The sequence below is a fragment of the Sus scrofa genome, chromosome 7, assembly GCF_054392235.1.
Source record: "Sus scrofa isolate SSC_HxYL_T2T_F1_AM1 chromosome 7, Sscrofa_HxYL_maternal_Yorkshire_Landrace_v2.0, whole genome shotgun sequence".
NCBI classification, from domain to species: Eukaryota; Metazoa; Chordata; class Mammalia; order Artiodactyla; family Suidae; genus Sus; species Sus scrofa.
The window spans coordinates 105,511,900-105,524,898 of record NC_139389.1 but is presented as its reverse complement, the minus strand read 5'-3'; the positions used below and the strand labels follow the sequence as shown (position 1 = coordinate 105,524,898).

Below are 12,999 nucleotides of genomic sequence, written 5' to 3'. Positions count from 1 at the left end.
TCGGAAAGAACTGGGTATCCTCACCTTTAACACTGATGTAGTCATATTCCCAGACCTTCTAATCCAGCATCCTTACTACAGCTCCACGAAGAAGCATAAAGTCAACAGAAATACACTCAAAGGCCTCCTAAAATAAAGTTACAAACCTTACCTCCCTTCCGGTCACTTTTAAAGTTTTAACTGAAGCTTAAGTATCACCTCTCTTCCATATTAGTCTCCCTAATGCCCCACCCTAACCTAATGTGTTTTAAAAAAAGAAAATGCGCTTACAACTTTCAGTGAAAATACAGGTTAAAAAGCTAGATCATTCGGGGAAGCTGAAGAAGCTGATCGTACCGAATTCAGCAACAGGCAGTACTTTCTCTTTCCTATCAGTAAAAGGCCTTGAACCAACCCAAACAAATCTGCTGAAATGCCAGCCAAATTTCCCCGTATCTCCCCCGCTCCCTCCCCCCAAAGCTGGCCTGGAAATAACAGTCACCGACCAAGGCGCTGAACAGAACTGAACCAGTGGTAAGCAAAAATAGGATTTTGAGAGGCAGGAAGAGTGAGAGCCAGATTTTCAACCACCACGTCTAAGCGAGTTAAGGGCCCGGATGCCCCACAAATACATTCCAAACCGAGCGGCACACGCTCTTCCCCCGCTCCAAAGGCTCCGCACGCGGATTAGAGGCGAGGTGGAAGGAGAGTACTCCCCGGAGAGGCGGAGCGAGAACCGCCTCGGGGGAAGGGAGTGCCCAAGGGGTGCCCGGCGCCCGAGGAACGGAGCGCAAATAAGCACGCGTGCCAGGGATGGAGGCGGCGGCCCCTTGGGAGCACAATGCTCGGCGCCCACCCCAAATGCGGAGGCAGGGAGCCCCCGTCAGGCTTTACCCACCCGGGTAGAAAGGGGGGGGGCAGGATCAGGAACCTCGAAGGAGGGGCCTAGGAAGCAACTCTTTCCCCGTAAACGGGCTGGGCACCCCCACCCCAGGGTGGGGCGCGGAGGGAGGCGGGGGCTGCTGCTGATCCGCTTCTCCCGTCATCCCTGAAATAAGGGAAGCCCTCCAGGGAGAGAAGAGCGGGGAGTACGCGTGGGGGAGGGGAGCACTAGAGCCAAGGGGGCGGTGGGCCCGCGGGGGATCGGGACAGTACGGGGAAGGCGAAGAGGGCGCACTCCCCGCCCGGAGCCAGGGAGGCGCGACCGCCCGCTGGACTCGGGGAACCCGGCCAGCCAGAAGGGGGTTAGGAGCCACCCTCCTCCCCGCCCCCACAACTCACCATGTAGAGGGTGAAGGGTAGGCCGAGCAGAAAGAGCCACAGGTAGAGGTGCAGCGCGTTCACGAACGTGGCCTGGTGCGGGTCGTAGTACCATCCCCCGCTGAGAGCGGCCCACACCCCCTGCCGGAGGATCTGCAGCGTCTGCGACCCCATCCCCACCCGGCGCCGCCTCCGCCGCCGCCGCCGCCGCCGCGGTCCCCGCCCCGGCCCCAGCTCTGCCTCGGTCACCAGAGCCCGCAGCTGCCCCGTCTATCCGCCTCCGGAGCTCCGGGAGAGCGGGCCGGCGCTTCGGCGGTCGCTAGGGCTGCTGCAAGAGGAGGAGGAGGAGGCAGCGAACGAGGAGGAGGAGACCGAGGAGGAGGCGGCGAGCGGCGGGGCGGAGGAGAGCGGAGAAGAGGAGACCGGCCTCCAGAGCGCAGCCGCCATCTTGTCTCCTAACACCCGGAGCCGGGCCCCCGCCGCCCGCGGCCCGCCAGCGCCGCTGCCGCCACCGCCGCCGCCGCCGCGACCCCCGCCGGCCGCCAGCCCTGGGCCAGGCGGAGAAGGAGGCCCGGCGCCCGGGAGCGACCGGGAGCAAGCCGCGCCCCCTCCGGCTCCTCCTCTCCTCTCCCTCCGCCCCCTGGGCCGGCTCCCCACGGGTGCGCGCAGCCCCTGCGCCGCCGCGGGCGCCTCCTGCCGGCGCCCGGGAGAAACGCTCGCGAGCCCAGGCCTGGGGGCGGGGCTGCCGAGGTTCCGGGGACGGAGAGTCCGGGCTGTGGGAGACCCCTCTGTGTTCCCGCCTCGCGACCCTGGCAAGTTCCGTGAGCAGTCCAGAAACCGGGTCTTCCACTCTCCAAAGCCTTAACTTTGGAACCTTGTCAGCATCCTGGCTGACGTTTTATATTTATTAAAGACCTGGGAACAACGAGGCTAATATCCAAGATACTCACTGAAGACGTGAAAGAATTAGGTACAGCTGATGACGATTGAAAAGAATCACAAATGCACCCAATTTGAGCAAGAACTGTGTTGGCCCGTGGAATGAGCTGGAGGCTCTTGACAGAAAAATAACCACGGCCAGGATTGGACAGATTTACTACGTGCAAAGACAGATTAAATTAATAGAAGTTGTAAGAGATGTAAAAGTATGGGCTGGACAGCTTGATCATTGTACATGGTGATTTTATTTTTTTAACGTGCTGTAACTTGCAGCCATTTTTATTAATGGGCCAATCTAAACAGGGTTGAAAGATTAACTGTGGCTCCACCCCAATTCACAATAAGATCTTGCACTTTTTATAGCTGTAAAGACTGGGAATCATTCTTGGCTCTGTGTAATGTTTATAAGGCACGTCTGATCTCATTGAATGAAATTTTTTTAAAAAGAGTTTGCAGTTTGAGTTTATGATAGCAATAAAAGTACTCTGTATTCTTGGATTAAAGTTGCTATAATTAACAAGAAAAGAGAGCCAAAAGAAACCGGGGGTGAAGTTTTCAGAAGAGTATTGAAAACCTATTGCAATACCTCCCAGAGTCACTTCACAGTTCAGGAATTTCCACATCCATTTCATTTGACCTTCACAATACTCCTGTTAAGAACAGCCTAGAGGCTATCCTTATTTTATGAATTAGGAAACCAGAGTTCAAAGAAACTAAATGATTGCCCAAGTTCTCTCAAGTAATAAGTGGTTGAGAAGACTTCTGCAACCAGCAGTCGTCTTAAATGCATGAACTGAATTTTGGCAGTTTATTTCGCAGCACTTTACATCTTATCTGTTCAGATAAGAGTTTGAACTGGTGGATAACTGCTCAGCTTCTGGTCACCTGTGGCCAGCTTAAACGAATGACCAGTTCTCAAAGTGTAAGCCCAAGACCAGCTGTGTCAACATCACTAAGAACTTGTTAGAAATGCAAATTCTCAGGCATCACTCCGGAGAAACTCCGGGTGTGAGATCTAGCAATCTGTTTTAACAAACCCTCCAGAAGATTCTAATCTACCTTAAAAGTTGAAACTACCATGTAGAACACCACCACCCCCCGCCTTGATTTGTTCAATTCCTTATAGGCACATAGTCACTGAATTCCAATAACATAGCTTGAAATTGAGCGACACTGGCCAAAATATACTTTAAAGTATATTAGTATGTCTAAGAGCAAAATTGAGGTTAAACATGCAATTTTACAATTAAAAGTTTGGCCTTGAGTCTTGGTCACAGACACAAGGTATTGTCGGGTGTTCATTTGTTTCTCCTAAAGGAGACAGGTAAATTCTCTGAGCAGGTTTTGGAAGTGATCCCAAGCTTTTCCAACACAAAGGAAGATGTAAACATGGATAAAATTCCAGTACCACATTGGTTTCCACACCAGCAAATATCTGCTATAGTTTAATGTAAAAGGATTAACTGTAATAGGGGTGAGGTGGACTGGAAGAAATGGAGACCAGAACCAGACACAGCCATGGAACTGGAGGCAGACCCAGCTGGCATGATGAGTGTGCAGCCAGAAGGGAGTATTTGGAGGGTATGTAACCGGCAGCAGCCAGGAAGGCAGCCAGGATCAGGCTGGTTCAACACAGAGAATGTGAGTGTGGTAAGCCAATGGGCAGCTGAAACATAGCCTTGGAAAATCCAGGAGCAGAGAAAAATTGGAAATCTTGGCAAGCATTAAGAAAATGCCAGGCCCCAGCCTCAGTGCTGTCTTCCAGGTCTGCATTCTGCTCCCTTTGGGGAACTGATGAAAATAAATAGAATTCAGGTCCTTGAGAAGATGCACTGGGCAAGTTTGGAGGACAAGGACTTGGGCTCAGGGGAAGACAAGTGTCCAAAGACCAGATCTGGCAGACAAAAGGAGCCTTAGAAACAACGGAGGAGCCGAACACCTATAACTGAGACTGCATTTCACACCGGTCGGGGTTGCCTTATGTTGAGGTCTCAGAATGTTAATATGGAACTCTAATTCCCCTCTCAGTGTGACTGGGATTGATCTAAGAGTCTAGAAGTGGGAGTCACATGGCACCAGTCACTGAGTGAAAAGGGGTCAGCCGGATGAGTAATCTCAGGCGTATAGACTACGTCTTTCAGCTCTGGACTGGTAAAAGCATTTTAGAAAAAAAAAAAAAAGCTAATTAACTGACTTAGGGAGTTAGCCATTGAAAGAATTCAGTGAAATGGATGACCTTTCCCAGAGACTGACTCAGTCTTTGGGGTGAAAGTGGGAGGGGAGAAAATCCTCCAGTGCTTTTTATCTGTAGCTTTCAAATGTTTATGAGTGTTGTCACAACAAGCTTCCTATTTTATAAACAGGAAGCCAAGACACAGAGAGGTAACATACTCTCTCATACTCATAAAAATGTAAGAGCAGGACAAAAACTAAAGAATCTAATTTGCCTAAGTGTTAACCCTCTTAGCCATTCATAAAAGCCATTAATAATGTGACACTTAGAATGTCAAAGTTAGCAACATTGACATACTACCAAACCACCACCTGACCTATGTTCATCTTTCAGCTCATTCTATCTAAACGATACTTCCTGACCATAGGCCCCCTGAGGACTAGGAATGCTCTGACAGCAGATGCTCTCTCCTGCCTGAAAGGGATAAAGATGAGTGGGCGAAACCTTCTAATAACCCCCAGCTGAGCCCACCTTGGAGCAGAGGCGGACAGACTGCACTTCTGGTCAATTTACGTGGCAGTGGTGATCTACTTAGGACATCCTAGCCAAATGTCCTGGCACAACCTAAATGTAGCAGGTCTCCACAGCTTTCCGCCACAGACGTGCCCCCCCAGCCCAGCCGTCTTATTTATTTGTGTCCATGAAATCAACGTTTTCCCATTGACTCAGGCTCAGAGTGTCATATACCTTCCCCCCTGTGTAGTTTCCTACAGACAAGTCAGTCCTCTCCTTTTTCTGCTCAATCCCTCCTTTACATCTCCAGATCAATCCATCCGATGATTACTCTCCTAAATTCAGATTCCCCAGCCTTCTATTGCCTCCAATCTCTCTTCAAAACCATTTTGCATCCCACCAACAGACAGATCTCCCTAATCCACCTTCCCATATCCCTCCTCTTCTCAGAAGCTTTCAGTTCCCTTCTGGTGCCCACGGTACTGAAGGCATACTCTTTGGCAGGCATTCAAGGTCCCTCATAACCTGAATCACTCTTTTCTCTAACTTAGCTCCTGTTACTCCCCACATGAAATCTTTTAATGTGACTATCAGCATGCCTATGCACTTATTTTTTGTTGTTGTTGTTGTTGTTGTTGTTGTTGTTGTTGCTATTTCTTGGGCCGCTCCCACGGCATATGGAGGTTCCCAGGCTAGGGGTCAAATCGGAGCTGTAGCCACCAGCCTACGCCAGAGCCACAGCAACTCGGGATCCAAGCCGCGTCTGCAACCTACACCACAGCTCACGGCAACGCCGGATCGTTAACCCACTGAGCAAGGGCAGGGACCGAACCCGCAACCTCATGGTTCCTAGTCGGATTCGTTAACCACTGCGCCACGACGGGAACTCCTATGCACTTATTTTTATTTATCAGTCCATTGATTGATCAGTTTCTGCCTCAATACTCTTACTGATGCCATTTGCCTTACCTAGAAAATCTTATTCTTTCATCTCTCTACTAAAATTCATTATGACTATTTCAAACCCATTCATATATATTTTTGGCTGCACCTACAGCATGTGAAAGTTCCCAGGCCAGGAATCAAAGCTGTGCCACAGCAGTGACCTGAGCTGCAGCAGTGACAATGCCAGATCCTTAACCCACTGAGTCACTAGGGAACTCACATTCATCTATTTTTTGAATAGCCTAGAGTACTCATATGTTCCATTCACTTAGCACTTAAATGTGTACTACTTTATATCCCTCCAATTAAACTGTACCTTCTTTGAGGGCAATGCACTTCTCAGCCTGTCACGCAATGCCTGGGTAGCAAGCTGTTAAGATCAATTGATAGTTGGTATAAGCTGAAGAAGTAAAGTAACACAGAAAGCAATGACTTTTCAATTAAAGATTTAAATCTATTTTAGCTTTCAGTTGGTAACTCTTCAACAGTCAAAGGCATTTCACCAGCTTAGAAGAAATATGCAATAAAGGTGAAGATAATTGGAAGAGAAGGTAAGTGCCTTGATTCCTCCCGGACTCTCTTTTTAGCCATATGCTGTACTTTAGGGCATATTAGGAAAATGAAAGTCAAAGAGCAGCCAAGGCAGGGTGGGGAACTTCCTAAGTCTTACATAGTATAAAATACCAGTATGTGGATATGGAGCTGAATAAGTAAAATAAGAGCAGCTCATCCTTCTTGGAAATCTCAATCTATTGGGGTGTTTTGTTTTGTTTTGATGTCAATTCCATATGATATGAGTACTTTAGAACAGGTTCTAATTGACACTAACTAGTTCAGTAATTCTCACTAAAGTTTTGTGTCATCCTAAGAGTATCTTCTGTTGTATATTTAAAAACCCAATTCACCTTTCTAAAACTCACAAATTTTGGGGGCAGTGCAATGAAAGGAAAGGGGAAGTTTACAGGATATTGCAAAACTCCCCAAATGTTGGGAATTCCTGAATTATAAACAATATACACATACATTATTTCTCACCTTTTGACAATAAAGGATTCTTCTATGTCAGATGTGTTTAGCCATACCATATTAAGGATTTTATTTACCATTCTGACTCAGCCAGCTCTGCATAATTCCTGCAGGACCTATTGGGTCAACTGATGCAGCTGGGTGATTCTCTGAAATGCTCACCTGATTAGTAGTTACCTTTGTGATCTAGATCATCTGCTTGTAGTTATGCAGAAATGAGAGAGGTGTCGTCTCTGGAGGCTGGATGCCTGGCTCCCCTGGAAAGGCACATCAAGAATATTCCTTGGTAGGAAGTGGTGTTCGGTAGTAGAAAGATCGTAGGGTGTGGAATCAGATGAGCCTGTGCTTCAATCCAGAGTCTGCTACTTTCTAAATTAGTCCTAGCCCCAAGTCAAGATATCCAAGTAGAATCCAAGAAACCTGGGGAATTAAATATTGAGGATCCAGTGCATTTAGTTTTGAGTGCTGCAGCTTTTTTTTTTCTAATGGCAGAAATGGACATCCCAGTGATGTAATGAAAAGGCCTTTCCCCTGGAGATTTTTCACATCTTTCTGTATTCCCACATTCTGTCAAGGTTTCCAAACTCACTAGTTTTGTTTGTTCATTTGGTTTGGTTTGGGTTTGGGTTCTGATTTTTATTTTTTGCTTTGCTTATTCTCACTGGGATTCTGCAACTGTTAATATACACGACCATTTTCTAATTATGCACAGAGTATATTTTGTATATATACTCAGGGGAGTGATATGGTCGGATAAAATCTCTCAAATAAATCAGAAGTCATGATGCAATGTAAAACCTCCCTGTTTTTCTAGTTTCCTCACTCTCTCTTTCTCTGAGTATTTCCATCTTTTAAACTCATTATGCTCTCAAGTCCTGTAACAAGTGTTTTTCAACGTGTACTCCATGAACCACCAAAATCACAATCTTCTTTTTTTTTTTTTAATTTTATTTTCCCACTGTACAGCAAGGGGGTCAGGTTATCCTTAGATGTATAATCTTCTTTTGAAAACACATACTTCCAAGTTATGACACATCTATACATAGGGTATTGGAAAATTCCTCCAGTGTTGGGAATCCCTGAATTAGAGGATTAACATAAACACCTATTGTTTTCCATCTTTTGATATTATGAAAATAGAATTCCAAGCAGCCAATAGAATATTGAAGTAGCTTTTAGTGAACTCATATGGATTGATCTTTAAGATATATAGTTAAGTGCAATTAAAAAGTGTAGAACTGGAGTTCCCGTAGTGGCTCAGTGGAACAATCTGACTAGCATCCATGAGAATGCAGGTTTGATCCCTGGCCTAGCTCAGTGGGTTAAGGATCTGGTGTTGTTGTGAGCTGTGGTGTAGGCTGCAGATGTGGCTTGGATCTGGTGTGGCTGAGGGGTAGGCCAGTGGCTACAGCTCCGATTCGACCTCTAGTGTGGGAACCTCCATAAGTTGCGGGTGTGGCCCTAAAAAGCAAAAAAAAAAAAAAAGTATAGAACAGCAAGTATAATATATTATTATACATTAAATTTAATTAATGTATTATTATATTATACTGTTATTATAATTGACATATTATAATGATTATATACTATATATATATATAAAATAGGATTATGTATTGAATGTGCCTAAGGAGACATCTGAGAAAAGGACAGAAGTTACCGCAGGTGTGAGGGAAAGGCTGACTTTGCTTTTTTCTTTCTCTTTTTTTTTTTTCTTTTTTGGGCCACACCTGGGGCATATGGACGTTCCCAGGCTAGGGGTCAAATTGGAGCTGCAGCTGCCGACCTCCACCACAGACACAGCCACAGCCGCACAGGATCCAAGCTGCATCTACAACTTACACCGCAGCTCACGGCAATGCCTGATCCTTAACCCACTGAGCAAGGCCAGGGGTCAAACCCATGTCCCAGCCGTTGCTGAGATACTTAGATCCCATTGCGCTACAACAGGAACTCCTAAGAATTCTTAAACCTCTTAGTCTCTAATTTATGAAGAGCTTTTTATAAGCATCTATTTATTAGCCTTCAGGCTTGTATTTTGAAAAACTGACATTAACTTAATGGGAGACGGCTTGGCCCAGTCTCTCTACCACTCTGCTTCCAAGTGGCATTTTGAGGAGTTCCCTGGTGGCTCAGTGGATTAAGAATCCAGGAGTTCCTGTCGTGGCACAGCAGAAATGAATCCGACTAGGAACCATGAGGTTGCGAGTTCGATCCCTGGCCTCACTCAGTGGGCTAAGGATCCGGTGTTGCCATGAGCTGTGGTATAGTTTGCAGATGCAGCTTGGATCTGACGTTGCTGTGGCGTAGGCTGGCAGCTGTAGCTCTGATAAAACCCCTAGCCTGGGAACCTCCATATGCCACAGATTCAGTCCTAAAACAGACAAAAAGACAAAAAGACAAAAAAAAAAAAAATAGAATCCAGTGTTGTCACTGCAGTGTCTCCGGTCACTGCTGTGATATGGGTTGGATCCCTGGTCTGGGAACTTCTGCAGGCTACAGGCACAGCCAAAAACAAAAACAAAACAAAACAAAACAAACAAACAAAAAAAAACAAGTGGCCTTTTGGGCTAATACATACATTTTCATCATAAAGTAATATATTCCCATTTTTAAATCTAAGAAATATAGAAAGGGGAGGTAAAACCTATCCAGTAGACCCCCTACCCGGTCACAACCATTGTAAATGTTTGGTATCTTTCTGCTCAGTGTCTTCACTCCTTCTCCCTAAACTTATTTCTGTACCATATTCTAATTGGAGCTCAGAGCCTGATTTGGAAAGTTTTTATGTCAACACATGCCATGTGCCTTGGCAGCTTGCTAAGTCTGAGAAACTTCAGAGGCGTTTTTTTCCTTCTGATTTACCATGTATTTCACTTTGATTCTTGGAAACATAAAAAAACATAAAAAATTCAATTCAAACTCACATAAACAATAAAGAAAAGTATTGCTTCATACAATTGCAAGTCCAGGGGAAGGGCAGGCTTCAGGGGCAGTTTAATGGCTCTGGATCTGTTTTTCTGCAGTACCCTAAGATGACCTCCTCTATGTGCTGGCTTTGACCTTGGGCTGCTTCCTTCATAGATGCAGAATGGATATAGCAGTTACTGGTTTCACACAGAAATGCCACCAACATAAGAGCAAGGAAACCTTTTTCCCAGGAGCCTCTAGCATTCTTGATTCAACCCCTGTTCTCAGGGCAATGCCACACACTGATGTTGGCCAATTACTGGCCATAGGAATGGAATTACTCTCAGATGTGAACACAGACACAGGTGGCATGTTGGAAGGGGCAGACGCCTAAATAAAACTGAATTGTGTTAAGGATCAAAAAGGAGGAATAGAGATTGAACAGACAACATACATGGGTTTAGAAACTTGGCCACTAAATTAATATATGTATTAATAAAATTGATTTTATTTAATGTATTTATTAATTTTAATTTACTAGTTTTGCCTCATTTGTTTCATTTAAATTTTTTTTAGTTCTTATTTCATTAAAGTTTTAATAGAGGATACCTTATTTTTTCCCCGGGGGCAACAAAATATTCATCAATTTGCAAAACTGGAACAGTCATTTACTGGATAATGGTTAGAAACCACTAGAAATTATGTGACATAATATTAATCAGGAATGACTTGGAGTTCCCATTGTGGTGCAGTGGTAACAAATCCGACTAGGAACCATGAGGTTTTGGGTTCGATCCCTGGCCTTGCTCAGTGGGTTAAGGATCTGGCATTGCCATGAGCTGTGGTGCAGTTCACAGACATGGCTTGGATCTGGTGTTGCTGTGGCTGTGGTGTAGGCCAGCAGCTGTAGCTCTGATTAGACCCCTAGCCTGGGAATCTTCATGTGCTGCGGGTGCAGCCCTAAAAAAAAAGGAATGACTTGTTACACAAAGGAAGCAAAAATATTCAGTAAATAAGAGGTTTATATGTTGCCCCAGCAGAAGCTATAGAGATGCCATCATATAGTTGAATATCAAAAAAAAAAAAATCCCAAAGGATATACAGTGAAGCACCCCTTCCACAGCGGACCCCAGCTATACAAAGATATTTTATGTATAAACAAGGAAAAAAATATATAGATATACATATATATTCTCTCTGTACACAAAGTAAAGCATGTTATACACACATCTCTGCACCTAGCTTTCTTTGCCTAACAATATATATCAGAGATTATTATAGCACATAAAGCAATTCATCATTCTTTTTTTTTTTTTTTTTTTTTTTTTTGTCTTTTGTCTTTTTAGGGCCCTGCCTGTGGCATATGGAGGTTCCCAGGCCAGGGAACTAATCAGAGCTGTAGCTGCCAGCCTACACCACAGCCACAGCAATGCCAGATCTCATCCGTGTCTGTGAACTGCACCACAGCTCAAGGCAACGCTGGATCCTTAACCCACTGAGCTAGGCCAGGGATGGAACCCACAGCCTCATGGTTCCTAGTCGGACTTGTTTCTGCTGCAGCGTGATGGAAACTCCTCATTATTCTTTTTTTCACTGTTTTGTGTTATACAGTATGAATGTGGCACAATTAATATAATGCCTATGGAGGGTCATTTAGGTAGTTAATAATGTTTTGCTTTTAAAACATGGCTATAATGGATGACATGGCATACATTTCATTTCGCACATTTGGGGAATATCTAAAGCATACATTTGTAAAAGTGGAATTAATGCCCATTGCTGTATCTAGCTTTTGCACCACCTTATATACCCATTAGCATGGTATGAAAGTGCCCACAGCATGTGGAAGTTCCTGGGCCAGGGATCAAACCCACACCACAGCAGCGACCCAAGCCACTGCAGTGACAGTGCTGGATCCTTAATTAGCCGTGCTGCAGGAGTACTCCCTTTTGTTTTTGCTTTTTGAAAGTGCCTGTTTTAGAACCCCCTCATCAACAGAGATTGGTATCAGGCTTTTGGGTCTTCACTAATTTGGTCATTGAAAACTGATATCTCAGTGTAATTCAACGTTTCTTCTCTTGTGAGTGAGGCGGAATCACCTTCAGGGAGCTAGCATCCATTTGCGCTTTCTCTTCCAGTCCCTGCCTATTCATATTCTTTGCCCATTTGTTGGTCATTTCTCTTCTGACTTGTACGAGTTCATGTGTTAAGGGCAACTAGTCTTTGGTCTATAACAGAGCTGCAACTATTTCCATACATTTTGTCATTTGTCAACTTTGCTTGTGATTTTTCTATGCAGAAAATGCTATGAGATTGAATATATAATCTTTTATGGTCTGAATTTAATGTCACAATTAGAAAGGCCTTCCCCACTTTAAGGTGAATAACTCCCTTCTAGCTTCTTCCAAAAGAGAAGATGGTTTCATTTTAGACATTTAAATATCATATCTACTTAGAATTTATCCTGGTCAGGTATGAGGAATCAATCCAACTTTGATTTTTTTTTTTCCCTTTTGACTGACTTTAATTTTAGGCTATTTAATAACAATCCTCCTTCTTGTGTGACAATCAGGTACTCCCAGTATTCTCTATAAACGTTTAAAAATCCAAATTTTCATTGATTTTAATTAGCAAAACAATAGCTCTCAGATTCTGTAAGTTCCCTAGGCCATGGTATATTCTGGAGGTTGGGGCGATCATGGATGAGAGAAAGTCTTAAAATCATACAAAAGAATAATGCTTGTTGGAGATTCTGCTGTGGCGCAATGGGATCAGCAGCATCCCTGAAACACTGGGACGCAGGTTGGATCCCTGGCTCAGCCCAATGGGTTAAGGATCCTGCATTACTTCGGCTGCTGCATAGGTTGTAACTGTGGCTCGGATCTGATCCCTGGCCTGGGAACTACATATGCCATGAGGTGGCCAAAAAAGAAAAAAAAAAAAAAAAAAAGAATAATGCTTGTTGCATTTCTATCATCATTGCTATGTGGAAATTTGCTTACTCAGGACATGCACTCACAATATAAACAACGGAAAACAATAAAGTATGACTTAAGTGATTTGAGTCACATTTAATGTTCTACTTAATAATTTAGGCTCTTTTCAGATACAGCATGATTAATCTTCTTGAGGATCAGGGCAGGTAGCTGGCTCCTGTGTGCATCCTAAGATGCAGCTGAGGCTCCAGAGTCTTCAGCAAGAGACAGTGCTCCAGGGGGTCTGAAGCCCCCTCCAGGGCTACCTATGGATACGGG

The 12,999-nt window shown here is 44.7% G+C and overlaps 1 protein-coding gene across 10 annotated transcripts in view; it reads right to left on the bottom strand.

The window, feature by feature from the left end:
• The window catches only part of PCNX1 (pecanex 1), a 173,320-nt gene extending 171,451 nt beyond the window's left edge, over positions 1–1,869 (bottom strand). For 7 of the 10 annotated variants that reach the window (XR_014811080.1, XM_021099419.2, XM_021099421.2 and 4 more), the window contains exon 1: positions 1,261–1,869. Coding sequence is in view for 6 of the 10 variants with exons in the window: in XM_021099419.2 (XP_020955078.2) it covers positions 1,261–1,413 (153 nt within the window). In the remaining 4 variants the exon portion in view is untranslated. The remainder of the gene's footprint in view (positions 1–1,260) is intronic. The other 3 variants (XM_084969634.1, XM_084969640.1, XM_084969639.1) reach the window with 1 other exon arrangement.
• Positions 1,870–12,999: the final 11,130 nt, after the last annotated feature.